Here is a 15,194-nt window from a genome sequence, read left to right on the forward strand (position 1 = left end):
ACTTCCTCAGAAGCAGACTGCTGGGTTCAAACCACAGTTCTATCACTCACTTGCTGTGGGACATCTGGTAAGTTATTTGACCTTGCAGCTCCTCAGTTTCTTTATCTATAAAGTGGGGCCAATGCAGTCGTCTATCTTCTTAGGTTGTTGCCAGTGTCAAAAGAGACCATCCACAGACAGTGTTTAGGGTTCAAGCGATAATAGCTATCATCATTTCTCCTGTTAGGAATTCAGATCATGTTATTGTCTCTTCTTTCCTGATGCACCGAGAGGCACCCCCTCTTTCTCTTTCACGTGAATGGTTTGCTTAAGTCCTCATTTCACTCTGGCTGTGGCGAATCAACCACATACAGGCTCGGATAAAGACCAATACTCCTGACTAGAAAAGCAATCGTGAGGCCCAGGGCTGGATTCTGACCACCCCACTGTGCTCTCTCTTCAGCCTTGCCATCACAACTTCGCCAAGTCACTCGAGTTGCCCTGTTGCCTCAGCAGGGACTCACATCCCCGCAGATAATCCTCAAGGGTCACAATGCACGCCCGACAGCCGGAGGCCCGCTTTGCAGCATGGCTGTCTATTGCAATAGGGTTATGCCATATTTCTTTCCCCTTCATCTTGGGAGGAAACTGATGAGGACAAAGCTTGCTGTCCAATATAATGACGTGCTTTGTGTGATGTATCACTTGTAAATACTGTGATAGCATAAAAGGGCTCATTAGCTGAAGAGGCTTTCAACTGGGGTTCTTAAGGACCTTGGGCAAAACTGTTCTGATAAAGAGAAAACTGAGATTCTCGGGACTTGTTCACTGTTTTCCTTTAACTCTTCTCCCATGGCACATTGTTCTCATAGCATGACTACAGCTTTACAAAATTAATAATGGAGCTATATTATGCAGCATCAATCTCTCGGTTGACCATAAACTCCTCAAGGGCAGGTGACCTGTCTTACACATCTCTGTATCCCCGGCAAGCACCTGGCACACATCTCCATCAGTGTCTGTGGAATTTAATCAGGTTGAATTTACAGCTCAGGTCCTGGTGCCAGAGCTCAGAATAGGGCTGGAGCTGAAGGCACCTTGAGGAGTCATTTTTCTCCCACTGCTGCACCAAATGCTAGCTTCCAAGAAATTTAAGTCACCCAATCACCTTGAAGGATGCATCCTCCAGCCCCAGGGAGGTACTTGAGGCAATTCTTGTGCCTTTGAAAGTTCTTTCTCCTAGTTCTTAGAGGTAAGGAAAATGAAGCATTTGTTTTTGTATCCTGCTGGTTTAGAATCCAGGGCTAGGAGACAGTAAACTGGAAATGTAAATTCTTTTCATGCCCTGTTTAGGGGATGTGGAGAGACAGGCAATGGTTAGGGCCACAGAGCCCTTTCTAATTCAACTTTGTCTAGGATTGGGCACACTACTAGGCACATTCTTGTTCACAATGAAATAAGGGGCATGACTTAAACTCTAAATTTATAGACAAAAATAAAGAAAGGAAATAGTGCTTGGAAAACTATCCATGTGTCCAAGCCAGGCACTCTGCTGAAGCTTATATACATACACATATATATTTTTGCTCTAATTCTGCCTATAGCTTGACGAGGTATTAATGTAATGTCTCTATTTCCAGCTGAGGAAACTGAGGCCCAAGGAATTTAATGGAGAAATCGGGATTGGAGATGAAGTCTGTTTAGATCCACTCACTGTACCACGAAGTTTTCCCCGTTCTCCCCCAGCACGCTAGTGGGTGCGTGTACGTGCGTGACTGTGTTTCCTTTTACTCTTAAAGTCCTAATTCTTCTGGTCAGTTTCCTCATTTCTACTTTTTCGCAACAAAGTCCAGTTCTTCTCCAAGGTCTCACCGCCCCCTCAGCCATCTCTCCCCGGCGTTCCAAGGACGGCCAGCCACTCCTCCGCTAAGTTCGGAGTCCAAGCCTTTGGCTCGGATTCCAGGCTCCACTCCCACCCTCCAGGGGCCCCCGGCCGCCACCTCTCCCCAGTCCCGGGGCCCCAGCGCCCCGGCGGGATCCGGCAGCCCGCGCCTCGGCCCCGCCTCCCCTACCTGACGCCCGTGCGGCCGGGGGCGCCGCAGCCTCCGCCCACCGGCGCGCCTGCCCTGCCATTGGCTCTCCTGGCTGCCCGTCTCCTCCGCCGGCCCGGCTCCTGCCCGGAGGCAGGTTTTGCTGGCGGAGCCGCAGTCCCGGCGGCGCGGGCGCAGCTCGCTGGGGTCGTGGAGCGTAGAGCGCGGACTCGGGCTGGCCTGTCCCCGCGCGCAGGAGCCCCGGTCGGCCGCCAAGTCTGGGCGGCTGGTAACTTGGCGGCGGGCTCCCGCGGCCGTGCCGCGGCCATGTAGTCGCCGGCGGGGCTCCCCGCAGCCCGGGAGCGGCAGCGTGAGCGAGCCGGAGCCGCGCAGCCCGCCGCTTTCCCTGGAGACGCTGAGCGCGCGCCGCGTCCCCGCTGCCCCTCGGGCTGCACTTGGGGCCCGAGAGAGAAATGGGGGAGAAAGTTTTGGAGGCGCCGGAGCCGGTGCCCCGTGGCTGCAGCGGCCACGGCGCCCGGGCTCCTGCCCCTGCGGTGGCCGCCGCATCCTCGCCTGGCGCTTCCTCGGCCGAGTCCTCCTCGGGCTCAGAAACTCTGTCGGAGGAAGGGGAGCCCGGCGGCTTCGCCCGCGAGCAGCCGCAGCCACCGCCGCCGGGCGGCGCCCTAGGCGCCCCGCCGCCCGCCGCCTGGGCTCCCGCGCGTGTGGTGCTCGAGCGTGGAGTCTGTGCCCGGCCGCCGCAGCTCCCCGGAGGAACCGCGCCGCGCGCGCCGCGGGGCAGCAGCGCGTCCCAGGAGGAGCAGGACGAGGAGGTGGGCCCCGCCTTCCCGCGCTCGCCCCCTCCGGGTCCCTGCCGTCGGGAGACCTCAGCTCGCCCCTCCGCGCGCGGCCCACGTCTGGGCGTCCCCGGGGCGTGGAGAGGGGGAGGCGCCCTAGGTGCTCTCTGCCCCGAGGCCGGGGTGATGGCAGTGAGGAGCTTCCCTGCGGGCCACTGACTTCCCATGGCTGTTACCTCCGTGCGTGTGTCTTCCTGTGTGCGGCCTGACGGTGTGCTTTTTATGTCAGAGCAGCCAGCTCCGTAATGTTTGTATCTGCTACGGTGGCTCTGAACGAGTGCGATCTGCACGCCTTGCTGGTCCCCAAAACTACGGTCTCCTTTTCCGAAGTGGGCGTTGCTTCCCGCTGAAGATCTCAAAGATCTCGGGAGGAAAGGGAGTGTGGTGAGGGGTGGGTGTGAGGGGAAGAGACGGGGTGTCTGACCTGTCCGAGGGGTGGGAGCGGTACCCGCGGAGGTGCACGGAGGCGTGTCAGTGACGCTGGCTCCCCGGGCTGGTCTCCGCAGCCTCGGCCCTCTGAGGGACGGGGACTCTGATCTGTCGGTCCGCGCCGCTGTCGTGCACGCCTGCATCTCCCATTCGGACTTGTTCCTGGGTGTCCAGGTGCGCGCTAGTTGCCCAGCTGGATAGAGAAGCTCCGATTTTCTTCGGGGAGACTGTTTCCATCCTGATTTCCTGGAAGAACGTTCATCCAAAACTTGCGGGTCGCGTCCCGACCCATTGAGCATATGACTTTGGTGTCCTCTAGGCAGCTTTTCTCTTTCTTTCTTTCTTTCTTTCTTTCTTTCTTTCTTTCTTTCTTTCTTTCTTTCTTTCTTTCTTTCTTTCTTTCTTTCTTTCTTTCTTTCTTTCTTCCTTCCTTCCTTCCTTCCTTCCTTCCTTCCTTCCTTCTTTCTTTCTTTCTTTCTTTCTTCCTTCCTTCCTTCCTTCCTTCCTTCCTTCCTTCCTTCTTTCCTTCCTTCCTTCCTTCCTTCCTCCCTTTCTTCCCTTTCTTTCTTTCTTTCTTTCTTTCTTTCTTTCTTTCTTTCTTTCTTTCTTTCTACAAATAGTTTATTGTCAAATTAGTTTCCACATAACACTCAGTGCTCATCCCCACAAGTGTCTCCTTCCTTCCTTCCTTCCTTCCTTCCTTCCTTTCTTTCTTTCTTTCTTTCTTTCTTTCTTTCTTTCTTTCTTTCTTTCTTTCTTATCTTTGGGAAAGCATAAGGTTCTTCATTATCTTTTAGATTGTTTGCTTTGGAAGTTATCTTGTTCAGGCTAACTATAAATAAACTTGTTCAGGGCTATAAATAAAACATCGTCCTAACACAGACTCCTTGTGAAGTTAATTCCTCAGTGCCAGAGTACTATTTTTCTCCTCCTGGATGCGGTTAGCTTTAAGAAGTAATTGTCTTTCTCCCTCAGAATATGCACGTTGAGGTCAGTGTCCAGCCAGTGGCCCCCAGGAACCCCAGTCTGGAGGCAAAGAGTGGATCTGGCACAGGGTGAGCGGAGTGATATCCTGGCCAGTCAGAGATGGAGCAAGGCTGTCTGGTGGATGACCAAGCCTCTGGCAGTAACCATGACTGAGTTTCCAGTGCTCAGGAGAGCTGCAAGGATCCTGGACAGGTTTTTGGAGACCTGCTTTCTAGAACTGCCTCTGCATCTGATTTGTGAGCCTTGGGTGAATTGTTTCATTTCTCTGAGGTTCCGTTGTATCTGTAGAATGAAGGGTTTGAACCAGTTAACTTCAAGGTAAAGCCCATTTTTAATCCAGCTCCCCCAGGTAATTGTGAGGTAGCTAGCTAACAGCCTAGCTTTGCTTTGCTTAAAAATGCAAGATGCTGATAAATACATCAGAAAAAAATAGCAGAATTGGGAGACAGAGACTTCTTGAGGGAGAGGGTGGCACAAGGTGAAATTCATTTCCACATAAATACTTTTTTTTTTTTTTTTTTGCTAATCAGGAATATAGGATGGATCAAAAGTTCAGATTGATCCTAGGGGCAGAATGTCAGGAGTGCCACAGAACTGTCAGAGTCCCTCAGTGGTTGTATCTCTTTTTGAAGATGCCAGGCATGTGCCAGGTGTTTATCCTGTGATGTCTGCCTCATCTTTCAAGATGAGCACACTTGTCATTGGGTAGCTGGGGGTGGGTATGCCCTAACTCACTGATGTACTACTAAGTTCTAATTTAGTGTTGTTGTTGGTAGAGAAGATCCCCAGTGTTTTCTCTGTAGCTAGGAGAGGTTGCTCTGGGGTAAATGACATAGTCTTGCATATCCTGGGTGGGGCAAGCAAGGAGCTTCTCACTTTTGATCTCAATTCTGTAGCTGATTTATTGCCATGGCCTCATGGTGACAGTGTTTTACTTTCTCGGAAGAGATGTAATGATAGTTTATTTCACAGGCAATGCAGTGAGGACCGCTTGATTGAAACACATTTTGGAAAGTGGAATGACTAAATAACATTGGTCAGTATTCGTGAAATCTCAGAATTGGATGTAAACTGATACAGTCTTGCAATTTATTGTGTAACTGACTCTGTGGCAGAGGTTGCTGGAAGTTATCCAGGAGGGGAAATCTTGACTTGGTTCTGAGAATTTTAAAGTGGAACTGTAACTGTGGAGTCTTTTTTTCCCCTCTCAGGAGCAGAGAAGCGATAGTCTTGGTGAAAGGTGTTAAAGTCCAGTGTGCTTTTTCTGGTTTTACCTGGGTGGTGATACGGTGCAGTGATTTTTAACCTTTTGTGGGGATGACGGGCTTCTTTGAAGATCTAATGTAGGCTCTCCACCTGCTTCTCAGAAAATGCATGTAACTATAAGCACCATTCCTGAGGGTTCAGTCAGGAACGATGGGTTACAAACACTAAGTTTAGGGGGAAGACTTGGGTGTCTTTCCCAGCTCTGTCACATTAACTAGCTGTGGGATTGTGGATCATTCAACTAATTGAAGCCCCAGTTTTTTTCACCTTTAAATGGGAATAACAACCATAGAGTTGTTAGGCATTTTATACCTGCGATTTTATGTAATTCTAGCCCACTGTCTAACATATAGCATGAAGTGCTAAGTAAACATTAATTTTTCAAGTTAATTTGTGGTGAAAATCTTGGGAAATGGAAGTACAAACTTGGGCTGGCTTGTTATTTTTGTGCATAATTAACCTGCTACTTTGAGAGCACCTGAGGCTGTGTCTGCTCAGGTTATCCTCATTTTATTAGCATATGCTGGGAAACAGATTTTATTTGTATCAGGTTTGTGTTACGGTGAGACACTGTTAGTGTAATGTCATACAACACGGCAAGGCACTGAGGATAAAGCTTTAAAGGCTTAAGTGCAACACATAAAATAGAAAGAGGTTCATTTAGATCTTTAAATTGTTATGTCTAGCTTGGGAGAGTCATTGTTTTCCAAACTGCTTTTTTCTTTCCATAGTAACTTACGGCGTCACTTTTTAAAAAGCAGCAAAATTCAGGACACCTGCATGGCTCAGTCAGTTAAGCGTCTGACTTTGGGTCAGGTCAGGATCTCAGAGTTTGTGAGTTTGAGCCCAACATCTGGTTGTGTGCTGACAGCTCAGAGCCTGAAGCCTATTCCAGATTCTTTGTCTCCCTCTCTCTCTGTCCCTCCCCTGCTTGTGCTTGGTCTCTCTTTGAAAAATAAACATTAAAATAAATTTAAAACTGCAGAATTCAAGTATGTAGTGTATATTTGCAGTGCTAAGTTGTTTTTGGCAACCTTGTTAAAGCTGATTTGAATATATTTAGGAGTGTCAATAGTGTTTGACCTATTTTGTATTATATCTTACTATCAATATTTGTTGTGTGGACTTACTAGGTATCATAGACTTAAGTGAGCCCTTTACACTTTTGGTGCTTAAAAACAGTAGTTTAACCAGGCAGTGATTGTAGTTCTTATATATTTAAACATCTGGGCGTTAGAGATGGTGCATATCCCTTAGTTTAATAAATTGCGTCTGGCTTCCTCCACTTCTTCCCTAAGCCTGTGCGTTTGGAGTCTGTGTGTCTTGAGGGGTGGTGGCTCTGTTCATCCACAGTCATCTATCTAGATTGGAGGACTGTTCCTCTGACCCCATTTCTGAGATTTACTTGTAGGCCCTTTGCTGTGTCCTTTCCCAAAGCAACGTGTGATGACACTAATGAAATACTCAGATGTTTTTTGCATATCACTGATCTCCTTGGTGGCAGGGATCTTGTTCTGTGTGCGTAGCATAGTACCTCTAATATATGAGTATGGAGTCACGATATATTGGATGAATGAGGAAAAAAGGACATCTTTGAAAATAGTTGTGTGTTTGAAGGGTGACTGTGTGTGTTTTCATTTGTTGTGTCTATGAATTATGCTCAGACCTCTAGATCTCTTATCAAAAATACTTAATGGATCCAGGTTAAAAAAATGGTTTTTTTTGATCCAGGTCCCTTTTGAACAAAGCCAAATCACTGAGGATCCACTCAAAATACCTTTAGATGGATTTGTGTATTAAGTCTGGCTTTCACTGTGTCTATTAGAACTTGAAAAGTTGAACGATTCTTAGAATGGCCAAAAAAGAAAAGGCTTCGTGATTAAAAGGATTTTCAGTTCCATATAAAGTGGCTCATTTATCCTCTGCTGCATTATTGTCATATGTTGGGAACCAGTTTCCTGCGTGACAGTAGGCACAGTTATGGGATGTCTTTGAACTGTTCTATGAAATGGTGTTTGAGTTTGAGTACTGCTCTTACTAATGCTTGGGGTGTGTTTGTGGGATTCCCGCATGCAATCGTGATGCAGTAGGTGAATTTCTGCTATTCATTGTTTAAGAAAATAAATAGCAAAAAACAGTTACGGCTTCAGTAAAGCTTTTTACTGAGTTTGTATTTTTTCCATCACAGTAGCTCCATGATTTGAACCAAAGGAGTGCATAAATCATGGTGCATTTATTATTTAGTCCACTTTTTTGACTCACTATTTCAGTAAGAAAGCCATGAGTTGAGAAAATCAGTCAAGCAGTATATATCGCATGAGACTAGTGAAGCATTGGCCTCAGCATTAAGGACCTGAAAGGGGATGAGACAGAGAACGTTTGGACCTCACAAAGCTTCTAGTGTAGTTGGGGGAGATGGTCACCCAGGACACGTTTATTAATTAGTTGGTTTCAAAGGAAGTAAATGGGTACGGAGGAGCAGGCTGTGAGGGACTGTGTCTATATCATGTAACTCATTTAGTCTAGGAGGTAAGAGCTGCCTCACCGAGGAGGTGATGTCTGAGTTGAGACGCAACGGATGAGTGGAGAGAGCTGGGAGGAGGGACGGGGCAAGAGCGACACAGGTAGCTGGAGGCCCTGAAGCGGGACAAAGTATGGTCGGTCTGTGGGTGGGTTTGGCACGGAGAAGCGGGGAGCGTAGCCTCAGATGGCACTTGAGAGTGATGCAGCCCTTGGGCCATCCAGAGCCTTTTGGACTTTATCCCACAGGTGCTGGGAGCTGCTGACGGATTTGAATCAAGATAGTGGTATGGTGAGATGTGTGTTTTGGGAAGGCGGGAAGCATGATGCCCATGTGTTGGGAGCTGCTTGTGTAGCCTCTTGAAATGTTCCAGGCTTGGAGCTGATAACCTAGAAGGCAGCATCTTAATAAATGATGTGTTCATGGAACAGGGGGCTCATGGCTGCTAGTTCAAGGGCTCCAGGTAAACATACGGCAAATAGTGTAGGAAAAAAATTGAGCTCTCTTCAAGAGAGTATCATAGTGTGAATATTAATGATCCTTTTCACTCTGATATTGCCTTAAGCCTACTATTTTCTTGAAAGAAAAACTTTATTAATGAGAATGGTGACTGAGAAGAGGGCCTTGGCATAGCTCATTTCCACAGTAAATTGGAGGGAAATATTTACCCAAGGTGAATACAAGGAGAAATTGCCCTGAGATAGTAAGAGATTCCCTGGTGGTGGGAAGTGTGGTGTTTTTGAGCTAGATTATGAGAATCTAGCTTGTTTGGTTGTATTTTCCTAGAGAAGGAGTGGTCAGTATCAGAGAACTAAGGATTTTGCCTTTTCCACCTCTGGTCTGAGGTATTGTAGGGAAAAGTCACATATTATATTTTGGCACCATTTTACAGTCAGTGACAAAGCTATGTATTAGCTGTGTATTACAGTCAGTGACAAAGCTGTATATTAGATTTAGTGGATGTAACGTATGAGTAAGATTGTGGAAGAACTACAGTGTGGGATGCAAATGTGATACAGTGTAGAAGGAGCCTGGTAGAAAATTTCTCACAATGAGAGGTGTCCATAACAGGGTCGCCTGGCACTGGAGAAAACTGTGTGTGTGTGTGTGTGTGTGTGTGTGTGTGTGTAAGCATGCATGCATGCACATGGGCATCTTAAAAACCCCATGCCATTTTTAATCACATTCTTGTGTTCTGTAGTGTTGTCTGGAAAGGGCTTGGGCCCCTGCCTTCATCCCTTCAGGGCTAGCAGCCAGTTTTTCTCTGCTCTGGGGTCACAGTCAATAGTGCCTGAAGGTATGGGCTAATGACATTGGTTCAGCCACTTAAAGGTTGTGTCACTTTGGAAAGGCTATTAATACTGAGACTGTTTCCTCATCGGTCAAATGGATATGGCAATATTTATTGCAGAGTGTTGTTATGAGAATTAAGGAGATACTTTATATAGAGTAGCCAGCATGAAGCCTGGCACATAGTATGCATTTCATAATGGCATTTATTGTTATTACTGCGTATGGGGGAGCTGGTTTATGCAGAATGGCTGTGGCATAGCCAGGAATAGTTAGAAGCCTTACACTCCCTTCCCTGATGGATTATGCTACCAGACTGTTTTGTTTGTAGTCTTGACAGGCCCTTTCATTCATGAGTAGGTAGATGTGTAACATAGTTATCACTTTTAATTTCATAGAGCATTTCTTATAATGTACTAACAGGAAAGCTTTATGGTATATGGTTCATTAACCCTTCTATTAAGATATGATCTCTCTTTTACTCATGGAACCTGCTCTTAGTGGTCATTTATTCATAATATCCTAAAGAACTGTACAAACATGTAAATTACTAGCTTTTCCTAGGGATTTAGTCACAAGGCAGAATGTCAGCCTTGTGGTGAGGCTAGTGAGATGAGCATGCACTCAAGCATCCTAGGTAATGATTTGGAGGCTGAGAAGGGAGTAATAAGATGAATAAAATGATTTTCTGGAAGCCAACTCTGGTTCGTATTAAGTGTTAGGGTGGGGTGGGGCAAGGCAGGTGGTCCAGTGGCCACCCCAACTTCACAGAGAGGAAATCTGTTAGAAGTGCGATAGTACTTTTAAAAGGGCATGTATGTAAATTGCCCCCCCCCGCCCCCATTCTGTTGTGTCCCTCTGGGGCAGTGTAAACAGGTCTGTCTTTAAGGCAAAAAGAAAAATAATCTAGAGCACTATCGATACAATTCAAATGCTAGCACAGGGACTGTACCTCTCACCAGCCTGGAGCCCTGCCCTATGAACCTGTTCAGGCTGCTGTTTATACAACTTTGCATTGTTCCATTCAGAGATGCTTGTTCTCGTTTATGTCTCTTATATTTTGTCTGGTTTCTTGCCTGGTACCGTTCTCTTGGGTTAAAGCAGAACATAAGACTCAGCAGAAGTCTCATCCTCCATCAGCTTCTGTGTACTTGTCTCTGTCCGTGTTGCTCTCCATGAACTCTCCCCTGGTTCCATAATTCCTGGGAAGGAAAGGAGAGAAAAGCCTTCCCCCAAAGGTGAAATGTTGGTTCAGGACCGTGGTCAGCGGCACACATACATCAAGGTCACATTTTAATGTATAGAACTTGTATGCAGTTTCTAGTGGTCCCTCCTACTTCTCTTAATGAAGAGCATTCACTGCTTATTTAATGATTTGAATGTATAACTAGCCACATGTGTCTGTGAGACAGCCTATGAATTTGTACCCTAGGCTTGTACTCTTTTGCCAGCCCATCAATTCCTCTCTTGGACACAGTCGATATAATTTTGATTATGATACTTACTTCCACTGAACCTTTCAGCCCCAATGGTTTGTAGTGATATTGCGGGCCGGGAGGAGGTGGGGATGTGAGAGGGAGAGTGGAAATATTGTCAGATTGTCTTTCTTTTCTTAACTAATTTCATAGGCTATCATGTGGAAAATAAAAATTTAATTTTATTACTCTTGACTTTTTAATTTAGTGGTATTTTCAGTGGCTGGCAAGCTCACAGTTGCACCCAATGTAGTTTGGGTCATTGAATGTGCGTTGATAACCTCACATTGGTTGTGGGTCTGTTGGCCTCTGTCTTAGAACTTTGTCAGCTATGTTTCCTTTTTCCTTACAATTTTAAAAATCTTTATTTATTTTGAGAGAGAGAGAGAGAAAGAGAGAAAGAGAATGAGCAGGAGAGAGGTAGAGAGAGAGAGAGAGGGAGAGACACAATCTGAAGCAGGCTCCAGGCTCTGAGCTGCCAGCACAGACCCCGATGCGGGGCTTGAACCGATGAGTGAGATCGTGACCTGAGTCCAAGTCGGATGTTCAACCAATTGAGCCACCAAGGTGCCCTGGTCAGCTACATTTTTGAGAAGCTGAGAAGTTAGGTATGTAGTTTGCTCTTGTCTGATGATTTTGTGACTTTCTGTGTTTTAAAAATAATGCCATCATATCTTTGACTTCTGGTGTTAACATTTGTCTTTTAGGCATTTATTTATGCAAAGGTGAACACACTTTTGCAATGCAGGAAGGGCCCTAGTGTGTCATCAGTGGGAAGGAAGTAAAGCAAAACTGGGTTAGAATTGGTTAAAATTTTATGTCCTTGTACATGTCATTGAGACTTCTATTACAGAAATTACAAACTTACAATTGCTTCTTAGGGCAATCATTGCTACCTAAACTACATTAAGGTGTTGAAATGAGATGCAGTGATGATGAAATCTATTTTGTGTATAAAGGTTAAAGGATTATTTTCACAAACAAGTTCATTATGAATAAATTGGTTCTATAGGAGTGTTTATAGCTCCTACACATGTAATATAAACTCAGAAAATCTGCTTTGTTACTCCCTTAGTTTTAGCTGGAGTGCTTAGTTGAAATCATCTGAAGCTTAATTGAAATTATTTGATGCTTATTTGCAGTCATCACCTCAGGCTTGTTGTATTTATTTTTTATTTTTTGAGGTTTATTTATTTATTTTGAGAGACAGAGAGAGAAAGTAGGGGAAGGGACAGAAAGGGAGAGAGAGAGAATCCCTAGCAGGGTCTGTGCAGCGCAGAGCCCATTGGGGACTTGAACTCAGGAACCCTGAGATCATGACTGGAGCTGAAACTGAGGCTTAATGAACTGAGCCGCCCAGGTGCCCCGCCTCAGGCTTATTTTAAAAGGGCGGCTCTGGGGTTCTCAGGTGCAGCCAAGATGAGGAGGGGAGCCTTTGCTCCAGACAGAAGGGCATTCCAAGATGCTCCTTTGGCAAAAAAGGACATTAAAAAGTTTTACTTAAGGAGGAGAACTTCAGACTCCTATTAAATGAATAGAATACCTATCACGAAGACTCAAGAAAATACTGACCTTTCATTTTTTGTGGCTCTCTTGTGACTAGTGAGTAGAAGTGCCCGGTAAAGTTAGTGTACTTTTAAAGACTAAGTGAGTGCTGTGTGAGCATGAGAGAGGGATGGAGAATGAGAGGCAAACTGCTTTCCAAATAAGAAAAAACTATCTTTTCCTTGCTTTCTGTTTTGGTACTTTAACTTATTGTTCGAAATAGTACTTTTGTAAATTTTATTTAATGTACCTTTTAATTTCCTTGGAATTTCTTGGCGTTTTGTTCTGTGGACATTGATTAGTTATCCTCAAAAGCTGTTAACTGCTGTCTGGGAAGAGAAGTACAGTTGAAGTGGTTCTAAGACTTTTGAGACTAGTTTTAATCTGTGGTGATGGGTGGGTTTTAGGGGTGGTGCAAATTCACTATTAGAAGAAAGAAAATGGAAATTACAACTTTGAACTCTTCCTTAAGTCAACATTACTTTTGTTTTCATGAGTTGTCCTTTTGAGGTTAGAATGTTTCCACTTGGAGCAAGTTGAGGGTCACATTTTCAAAATTAGGGCATAAGACCAGCTGGGAGGAGTTACGCCAGTTGAGAAGAAACTTGACCATTTTGGCAATTTTTTCTCTCTTCTGCAGCTTGGCTGCTGGGATTTAAAAAATCAAAACAAAACACGACAAACCATTCGTTGTTAGTTGGAAGACTGTAGTAAACCTTTAGTTGAACAGAATGTTTGGGGGAAAAGGCCTCTTTTAGTTATGGAATTGTATGACCAAAAATTAAAAAATTTTTTTGTTCTCATTTTTTTTTTTTTGCTTTTTTCCCCTATAATGCCGTGATGTGGTTTTCCTGCCTTCCTGTTCTGTGAACAAAGTACATTTTTTTTTTTTAATCATTTGACATCTCATCGTGCTTTAGGGCTCTCACTTTGGGCATCATTCATCTTTGAAAACCATTGAAGTTGTAAAAGTATTTAAGAGGAGGTAGTGAGAGTAAAATTGCATGCACTGTTAATGAAAGTAGACAATCTTTTTTAACTTTAAAAGTTGAAGATAGTGGACTATGTTGTGCATCTGAAACTAATGAAACATGTGGATCATCTGTCTATCCTTCCATTAAGAAACAAGTGGAAGATAGCAGTAGAAGTTCTTTTTTCTGAGGATTGAGCTCTATCTCTTTGTCCTGGATTATGCCAGATCTTGTCTGTATTGTTAATATTTGTACAGTGCTTGAGAGTTTGCGTAGCCTTTTCTGCTATTTCATTGGTTTTCTCATCCCCATTTTGTACACTTTTTTTCTTTTTGTAGTAGAGTTAATAATCTCTCTCCCACTAGATTGTGAGCTCCTCTGAGTGGGAACAGTGTCCTATCAACTCAAATCCCTGTAGCAGGAAGAGTGCACAGCGTAGAGTGGACAATAACATACTGCACAAAGTGGCACTTGAGCCACATTATGTGTCAAGACATCATTCTAATGGTTTTACATATATTTATTAACTGAACTTTTACCAAAGTCTTTTACTTATTTATTTTTGAGAAGGAGGGAGGGAGGAGGGGAGGAGCAGAGAGAGAGGGAGACACCAAACTCAAAGCAGGCTCCAGGCTCTGAGCTGTCAGCACAGAGCTTGATGCGGGCTCAAACTCAATAACCACGAGATCTTGACCTGAGCCAAAGTCAGGCACTTAACTGACCAAGCCACCCAGGTGCCCCTACCAAAGTCTTTTAAAATGTAGTAATTCGGTTGGTTTGTACTACCCTGTTGTACTTGTAACTCGGTGACCTTCTTGATGTTATACAAGGGGGGAAGGAGAAGAAACATGTTTGAGGAGGACATTGAGGAACATTCAGTGTTCCAGTCTGTTTGTTCTCTGTGTATCCGAGATCCTAGCATAGAACCTTAGATGGTGTGCCCAGCATAAATATATAATCGTTGATGAAAATGCCACTTAGCGGATGGGTCCCTGTGTCTTTGCCATGAAGAGTTTGGATTAAGTGTCTGTAGAAGTTAAGGTCAGGGCTCAGATTTAAAGCTCTGATCCTGAGTTTTAGGTCATCAGTTTATAGGCTGAGAGAGTTTCTACAAACGAAGGTTTTAAAGTATAAACCAATTTTTGTTTTCTGGTTGCCTTTGGGAAACTCAACAATCACACTTGCAAAGGGAGGCCATTATTGGCCACATGTTTAAAGGCATTATTTTAATTTCTAATGAAATACTGATAGCCAGCCTGAAAACATTAACAGTGATGCTGCGTTGTACTCACTGGTGCTAACGCAAAAGCTGCTGTCGGTGCAAATGTGTTGTAGGAATTCTGGCAATTGTATTAGTAGTGGCTGAGTGTTCGCCAAGGGCTTGGGAGGTCTGGACTCTGTCTTGGCTTCTTGCTGGGTGGATTATAGCTTCCAAAATTTTCAGGTACGGTGAAATAAAATCTCCTTTTCAGTTCCAGTGTTTTGTTTCCCTCTTACTACAGAAACATGAAAATTTTACTGTTATCAGCATGTAATTTGTTCTAGAAGTATTCATATATATATATATATATTTTTTTTTTTTTTTTACAAACTTGGTAGGCAAATGAATTATCTGATCTGTGTTTAGGCACATATTCTTTTTTTTTTTTTTTTTTTTTTTTTTACAAATAGTTTATTGTCAAATTAGTTTCCACATAACACTCAGTGCTCATCCCCATAAGTGTCCTCCTCTATGCCCATCGTTTAGGCACATATTCTTGAAAGGAATTCTTACAAGGATGTTTGCTCATAGATACTTCCTTTCAGATTATGCTGATTTAGACATATAGGAAAAAAACAGTTTCAGG

The 15,194-nt window shown here is 44.5% G+C and overlaps 1 protein-coding gene across 1 annotated transcript in view; it reads left to right on the forward strand.

Annotated features, from left to right (window-relative positions):
* The first annotated feature begins 2,482 nt into the window (after positions 1 to 2,482).
* LOC120220602 (microtubule-associated serine/threonine-protein kinase 4-like) overlaps positions 2,483 to 15,194 on the forward strand; it is a 175,427-nt gene continuing 162,715 nt past the window's right edge. The window contains exon 1 of the mRNA XM_039217709.1: positions 2,483 to 2,839. Coding sequence (XP_039073640.1) covers positions 2,483 to 2,839 — 357 coding nt within the window. The remainder of the gene's footprint in view (positions 2,840 to 15,194) is intronic.

The sequence above is a fragment of the Hyaena hyaena genome, unplaced genomic scaffold (assembly GCF_003009895.1).
Source record: "Hyaena hyaena isolate Hyena2069 unplaced genomic scaffold, ASM300989v1 scaffold_710, whole genome shotgun sequence".
NCBI lineage: Eukaryota > Metazoa > Chordata > Mammalia > Carnivora > Hyaenidae > Hyaena > Hyaena hyaena.